At 25.5% G+C, this 8,225-nt stretch overlaps 1 protein-coding gene across 1 annotated transcript; it reads left to right on the forward strand.

Moving 5' to 3' along the window:
- The first annotated feature begins 3,996 nt into the window (after positions 1–3,996).
- Positions 3,997–6,816, forward strand: LOC148190501 (cytokinin riboside 5'-monophosphate phosphoribohydrolase LOG3-like). The gene is made up of 7 exons (XM_088102857.1): positions 3,997–4,315; positions 5,057–5,154; positions 5,240–5,270; positions 5,356–5,455; positions 6,067–6,137; positions 6,353–6,496; positions 6,618–6,816. The coding sequence occupies exons 1-7, from the start codon at positions 4,187–4,189 to the stop codon at positions 6,681–6,683; spliced, it is 639 nt and encodes a 212-aa protein (XP_087958983.1). The 5' UTR covers positions 3,997–4,186; the 3' UTR covers positions 6,684–6,816.
- The last annotated feature ends 1,409 nt before the right edge of the window (positions 6,817–8,225 follow it).

Here is an 8,225-nt window from a genome sequence, read left to right on the forward strand (position 1 = left end):
AAAAGAATGGTGTATTAGTAATATGCCAAGTGGCTCTTTCCTCAGCCACAGCCATTGGAGTAGATATATAGTTGATAGGACGTAACCAACTCAAGAAAAGCCATTCTAGAAAATAATTAATTATAAAATCAAACTTTATTTTTTATCCTTTTATAATCCTATTTAATGCATCTCATTACCCAATTTTAATTGTATTTTATCATCACGTATTAATTTAGTTTGTGAATATTTCATCAAATTGTTAAATATTTTCAATCGCCTATTAACATATAAGAAATTTGAAAAAAAAAACATAATTTTGATCATATTTCCTTTTTTTTAATTTTTTTTAATTTTTTTTACATGTTAACATGTTTAATATCGGGAACATATATTAAAATAAAAAACAACGATGAAAAAATTTACACAAAAACAACTTAGTAAAATTTTCAAAATGATGATAGTTTGTTGTGATAGAATGCATGGTTATTCTTAAATATAATTGCATAAAATAAAACCTATAATATATAAAATGAGAAAGACTTCAATATAGCTTTGTTTCTTCTCCTACCTTCTAAAGGATATATATAATTAAACACGAAAAACTTCAACCCTAATTATCTAATTCGTTATGTGAAACCACGTTATCAACCTTGTTAATTAAATAAACCTTGGTCAGTCAAATACACCTAATTGAAGTACTCTTTCATGGTGAAAACCCCTATTAATTAAAAAAACTATAACTTCAATGTTCAAACCGACTCTATTGTACAGTCAATAGTCTTCCTTGAATTAAATATATGTAATTAAATAATGAAGGATTAGGAAGGGATGTGTATGAGGTTTTGTGTTTTAATATGCCCTTAATTGCCTTTTGGAAACACCAGCCTTTCTAATTATGATTAAGAAACAAAACTTTATAGTTTCAATAAAACAGAATATAGAAAATTCCTGTTATTTCATATATATATATTATATATATATATATAATATATATATATATATATATATATATATATATCAAATAATGTGATAATATTTTTTATAACATCATGTTATTTGTACAAAATATGCAACAATGGCTCACAAATTTTAGTGGATCGTGTTTAACTGATCCCTCCTTTCAACTACATGTTGTTTATTCAAAATTATTCAAACTTAAGATCGTACTTTCATTTAATTTAATATATTTCATAAATATTTCCAAATAATTCAGATGTCGTTTTAAATTACTGTGTTCTTTTTATCAAATTTTGATGAAAAAAATTCTATTCTTTTTAAATAAAGCTAAATAATATTAACTATTTTTTTAATTAGCATAAAAGGTTAGATAATTTTATTTATAACTCAATATCTATCCCACACTAAAATTAAACTCCAAAAAAGATCATACACTGATCATTTACAAGAACATGAAACATATTCAGAATAATATATCATTTTGTTACATCAAACATATTCAGAAACATGAATTCACAAGTGGGTTGGTAGTTTTTCAAATAATAGAAACACAGAAAAGAAAAGAAAATAGATGATAGAAACATAAAAAAGCATGAGGCAACCACCACCTACCTGAATTTGATAAGATTGTGGAGAAAGCTCTGAATTGGATAAGTCTGAAATTAAAGCGTGGAAGATTCATTCATTCTTATTGCCATAATAGGTAGAGCACTCAGAAAACTCCAATATATTTTTCTATATTATTTCTTTCAATTTAGAATACTAATTAATTCATTAGGGTTGATATAATATGGATGATTTGAGTATAGTTTGTATCATATTAATTTAAGTTTAAAATCATGAATATATATATATATATATATATATATATATATATATATATATATATATATATATATATATATATATGGATTTGCTAACGCGCATACGCCTGTTTTAGATGAGACAAAAATTATAAGATCAAAACTTATATAAAATAATTTTTTTTTAAGATTGTTTAAAACTTCTGATTTTTTCAATTAGGGCTACAGTAGGGTGTTTCTGATTTTTTCAATTGGGACTACAGTAGGGATGACAGAGAAAAGATTGGAGTGAGAAAGACGAAAGAGAAAGGGTTGAGAGAAATGAGAGAGGTGAGTAAGGGTTTGGGGGTTTTTTTTATTTTTTTTTAGTTTTGAGAATGAAAATTATTAAAATACCCTTAACATTTTAGAATCCATGATATATAAGGATATTTTTGTCTACTAAAACCGCTACACATTGCTAAAATGTACCAAGTGAAAAACAACGCGTTAGCAAACCCATATATATATATATATATATATATATATATATATATATATATATATATATATATATATATATATATATATATATATGAAAGTTTGTGTTTTTGGAGTAAATATTTAATAAAATCAAAGCAAGCAATAAAAAAAACCAAATAAAGAATTGAGAAGCTTAACCTTTTGGTGTTTGTGTGTGGGACAGGGATTCCATGATTGTTTTGGTTGCACCAATTATTTCTCACGTGGCATTATGAATTTGGAAAGTGGAATTTATCATGGGTGCATTTTATTAACATATATATGCTTTTCTTGGAAATAATTATGGGATTCATCTTTAATTAAAGTTGATAGTCAAATTAAATCTTTTCAAAATTGGTGATAAGTATTATATAGTTAATAAAATGAGGTTGATTATAATGATAACAAATTATTGGCTCCCCTTTATGCATCGCATCATATATAAGGTATATATAAAAATATTATATTGGAAATTGAAGCTTATCACGATCGAGTGATAGTCAAATAAATTTCTTTCTAAATAATGAATGATGAGTGTTTTAAAATTAATAAATATTGTTAATATCCCATTATTTATTATTAGAAAGTCTTAACTAATTTTTATTAAAAATACTATTTTTTTTAAAAGAGGACATATCTAAACAAATAGTTAAAGAAATTCCTTCCGTTACTTAAAACAATCAATGCAATTTATTTTTTTGAGTAAGTCTTTTTCACAAAAGTATTAATTTATTATACCTGTATATTTGAGGAATTTGTATAATGTGTTGAATAAAACTATTACAAAGGAGTTTTTTATTTTTATTAGTGATGCTTCTCAAAGTTAATTAATTAAATGTGATTCTCGTTTTTACAAGTTTTGAAGCACATAATTACTTAATTTTTTATGGTATTTAAAATCGTCGACTAAAAAGATCAAATTAAAAACAAGATGAAATTGTGAGTTTTTTTTTTTTTTATAAAAGACATAAAAAGATTCAATATGAATGAGTAAATTTATATGAAAAATTAGTTAGGATGTAACTTTCAATCTTGGTTAAAATTTTTCACCTATTGTATACTTTATGTTTGACTTACCACTAAATTAAATAATCGCCTCTAATATCATAGTAAGGATTTTTTTAGAAAAAACACTAAAATATTTTATATCAATGAGTCGTGAACAAAAACTTATATAAAAAATCATGACACTATTTTTAACTCAAAATGTTAAACAATAAATTTATAATAATTTTATTTATATACTAATTATTTCTCTCATTTTTACATATAATATGTAACTTTTAACTCATCTTAAATTTTTAATACAAATTACAAACACAAATTATACATGTAAAAACAACCATCTTTATTATAAGTTGATTTTGTAAAAGTAAGTTAAACTTAAGATCTAGTTAATAAAATTGCTATCAAACCATAACATAAAGTTATATAATTTCATATTTTTAGTATAATAATAAGTACTATAAAAGTCATCTAAGTAACTTTTACTTAATAGATAATATAAAAACTCACATTAGCTGCACATGAACATTCTTTGGGAGAAGACAAATGGAATGTTTTGAATTTTTAAAAGAGGAAAAAATAAATTATGGGAATATCCAAATGAAGAATAAGTGAGTATTGGAGATAATAATGATGTAAGATATGATGCATTGCAGACATTGATATATGTGATATTATGGCGTGGGAAGGAAGATGGATCTCATTCCTCTCACATTATTTATTTAAGAGAACAATTCTCAATTCTCAATTCACACCACTTTTCTATATTATTGTTATTATTATCTTATTAGATTGCTTCCTTCTTCACTTCTTCTATCTCTTCTCCAAGTTAGCATAAGATATAACAAAAACAAAAAAACAAACACCTTTGCATCATCCATATTCATTCAATCACATCATTGAAGGCAAAATCAAATTATTGAGTTTTCGTGTTATATATGGAAATTGAAGAACAAGGCCTAATAAAGATGAAGTCAAGGTTCTCACGTATCTGTGTCTTCTGTGGCACCAGCCCTGGCAAGAACCCTAGCTACCAACTGGCTGCAGTCCAACTCGGCAAACAACTTGTAAGTCATCATAATGTCACAACACAACTCTTTCTTATTCTCTTCTACTCTATCATTAACTTTTTCGAACAAAACCATGTTGTTTTTTCCAAAATTAAACCATGTTTGTACACAATCACAAACACAACGTTCTCTCCACTCTTAAATTCCCTGTGGTATGAAATGAAAATACAACCCTTCAATCTTGTTAGGAATGAGTCCTTGTTTGTAACTTTTACAGGTTAACTTTTTTGTAATAATGTAAATGATATTATTTCGGTTTATGAGGTTGAAGTTAAGTTTAAAGAGTTTTCAAGTTTCAAGCTTAAGTTAATATCTTGTCTTTAATCTTCTTTTTACCGTTCGATCGAGTTGGATGCTACTTAAAGAAAACACTTCGATGCTAAAATCCGTTTTTTATGATGTTTTAACAATAAATATATAGTAAAAGTAACTCACTTTCTAAATATCAAACATGTATTTATAGATTTTGGAATGAGTTTCTGATTAGTGTGAGTCTAATTACTGTCCAAACAATAATAATTTGATTTAGGATTAATGTAATTGTTCTTGTTACTAATCTCATTTGTAATCCGACTATCTTTCATGAAATAAAAAAATTGTTGATCGCTTAGTCCATGACTCAGCGGGAGCCATAGATACCATAATCTTGTAACAAGAGATAATTGAACTAGGGTTAATGGTTGTTAAATTGATGTGGTGGTGAGAGATTAAGAAATGAGATTGAATGAATGCATGCAGGTGGAGAAGAACATCGACTTGGTTTATGGAGGAGGGAGCATTGGGTTGATGGGGCTAATCTCACAAGTGGTGTTTGATGGTGGACGCCACGTGTTAGGGTAATTCTTCATATCTCTATCTCTCTCTTTCTTTCTTTTTCATCTATCACCTAATAATTAATTTCACCATCTTCAACAATTGCAGGGTCATTCCCACAACTCTAATGCCGCGAGAGGTATTTTATTTTTTTAATAAATAATTTATCATTAATTTATAATTAGTGAGTAAATTAAATTAGAAACTATAACCAAATTGAATAGATAACTGGAGAAACAGTAGGAGAAGTTAGAGCAGTATCAGGGATGCATCAACGCAAAGCAGAAATGGCTCGACAAGCTGATGCATTCATTGCTCTCCCAGGTTTGTTCTCTTCTTTTCGAACTAATTAAAAATACAAATTATTTTTATTATGTAATATAGAACCTAAAACAATTCATGATGTAACATCTTCATTATAATAAATAATAATAAATAATAATAAATAATAAATGGATCTGTATATATATATGTATATCCTTTCAATCAACAACGCAAAAAGTTCCTGTTGCTGCATATGACAGAGAACTCTCCCCTAAGTTATGAAAAAGACTTTTCCTATTATAATTGAAGTTATGATTTGTGAACTTTAATTAAAAAATCATTTTAATTAAAAAAAGACCAAATATATATATATATATATATATATATATATATATATATATATATATAATATATTATAATATATAATATATATATATATTGTTGTCCGTGTTCCTCGCAGAGAAAATAATTTCTCAAGATATCTTTATCAGTAACGGATCATAACTGTCAACTGTATGCTGCAAATTAATGAGATTCCTGCAGCCCTTATGAAGGTTCTATTCATGCATTATTGCATTTGCATAGTTATTTATAGGTAATAGCAACACTGTTTAATTAAGGTAGAAAAAGTGATTAATTATTGGAATATATATATTTTTTAATAATTTTAGGTGGATATGGCACTCTGGAAGAACTGCTCGAAGTTATCACTTGGGCTCAACTAGGAATCCACGATAAACCCGTGAGACATCCAAAACCTAATCACTTAACTTTTTAATTAATTATTAGTATTTAAGGAAGTGGTGGAAATTCGTTAGTGGAATGAAGTTTTTAATTTTAAATATAAATTAAAAATAAATAAAAATATATTTAAGTGGTTATAATCACATATTATAAAGAAAAAGAAAAAGAAATGTGTGTAAAAGAATTAATGAATAAGGGAAAAAATGGTGGCAGGTGGGGCTGTTGAACGTGGATGGCTACTACAACTCGTTGCTGTCATTCATGGACAATGCTGTAGACGAAGGATTCATTACACCAGCTGCCCGTGACATTATTGTCTCTGCCCAAACTGCCCAAGACCTCATGTCGAAGCTTGAGGTTGTACATAACATTGCCATGAAAATTCTCATTTTTTATTTTTCCATTTTCTTAAATTAATAAAAGATTTAATTGTTTTCCTTTTTTTCTTGTGAATTTTTTTATTTGATAAATTTTCCAGGAATATGTGCCGAAGCACAGTGGTGTGGCACCGAAGCTGAGTTGGGAGATGGACCAACAGTTATAAAGAGATAACATTGCAGAATGAGATGAAATGAATCTTCATATTTTCTCTTTAGAAAATAGCTTTCTCAATACATTTTGTATTTTCTTAATTGCCAACAAATTATGATCAATACAAGAAAATTTCCGTCATTATAGATATTGTGCATATATAGTAAAACTCGCTCCAGTGTTATGAGTCTTCAAATTTCATTGATATTAAATATCTAAATTTATCATAAACGCAAAACTTGATTAAATGTATAAAATAATATTTATTAAAAATTTAAAAGGATGAGTATATTTTTAATTAATGAATTATTATTTAAATCTTAGTAGAAATTGTGTTGAAGATGGAGAGGGTGACTCTTGAAAAGATATGTCTTTATACAAATAAGGACGCGTGGAAAATAATTGTTGAAACTTATCTCTATATAAAATGTGAATTTTAAAGGAGAAAAAAATGAAATGTGAATTTTAAAGGAGAAAAAAATGAGAGCAAATAAAATTTCTAATAAATAGAAAACTTATAACTAATAAAAAAGCGTGATTTTGTCTAGATAAAAACATTCATAAATTTTATTTATTTTAGTTAAATACATTAGAAGAAGTTGTAATTCAAATTTATTAAATAAAACACTTCGATAGCATATTTAAAATATAAATACCTAATGTGTCTTTAGATAAGAGATTTGTTGATACAATAATAATGAAATTTAAGTTCAATTTATATAAAATATTAATATCATTCTTATATTAAGACAATAAATTTATGGGTTTTATGTATTTATTTTATATAGTGTTTAATTTTGTCAAAATGTGAGATTTAGATTTTCAAAAATACTTTATTAAGTTATTTTTTAGTTTAGATTAATTATATTTTTACACAATTTAATTTTCATTTATATTTCAAACTTTTTAATCATGTTAGGTTCTTTACTTAAAAATAATGGATACAGTCTTTCTAATAAAAAAAACATTAACACTTTTTTAAGTGACAAACAACAAAGTTATACATATTTATAAAACACTAACACTGTATTTGCCTTTTCTTTTTAAGGTTATTTATTTAATTTTATAGAAGGTTAAATTGGCTAGGTGTGGGGTGAGGGGCCTTATTAAATGAAATTAGTGTATGTAATTTTCGTTTTCTATTATTTTTATGTGTCTTGAGCTTTGAACTTTATTTTAGAGTTTCTAAGTTTCCTTAAATTTTATGGTGCTTATATATAAAGATACCAAAATCCGATAAAACATTTTTAAGTGTCTTGGCTTTGAAATGTATTTGCCATTATTTGAAAAAAAATTAATCTTTTATAATTCTGATTTTATCAAAGATTAATAATTTATGAAAAATATCACTTATTTTATTAATATGTTAGATGGTGACGTTCTTTGTTTCTGTTTTATTCTATATATATTTTTGATTTACTTTTATTATACCTCTTGATAATTAAAATTAAAAAAATGTATTTTATCTAAACAGGATTATATCACTTTTTAAACAAAATATTTCATTCAAATACATTATTTTAATTTCTTTTTATTTTTATTTTTTTTTCGTTTT

Source organism: Vigna umbellata, unplaced genomic scaffold (assembly GCF_029865625.1).
Source record: "Vigna umbellata cultivar VRB3 unplaced genomic scaffold, Vumbellata_1.0 scaffold_870, whole genome shotgun sequence".
Classification (NCBI taxonomy): domain Eukaryota; kingdom Viridiplantae; phylum Streptophyta; class Magnoliopsida; order Fabales; family Fabaceae; genus Vigna; species Vigna umbellata.

What these genes read in the sequence shown, in the direction of transcription:
- LOC148190501 (XM_088102857.1), top strand. Translation starts at nt 4,187, where the DNA reads ATGGAAATTGAAGAACAAGGCCTAATAAAGATGAAGTCAAGGTTCTCA. An exon ending in TGCATTCATTGCTCTCCCAG is followed by an intron (nt 5,456 to 6,066) that starts GTTTGTTCTCTT and finishes TAATAATTTTAG; the next exon opens with GTGGATATGGCACTCTGGAA. An exon ending in TAGGAATCCACGATAAACCC is followed by an intron (nt 6,138 to 6,352) that starts GTGAGACATCCA and finishes AAATGGTGGCAG; the next exon opens with GTGGGGCTGTTGAACGTGGA.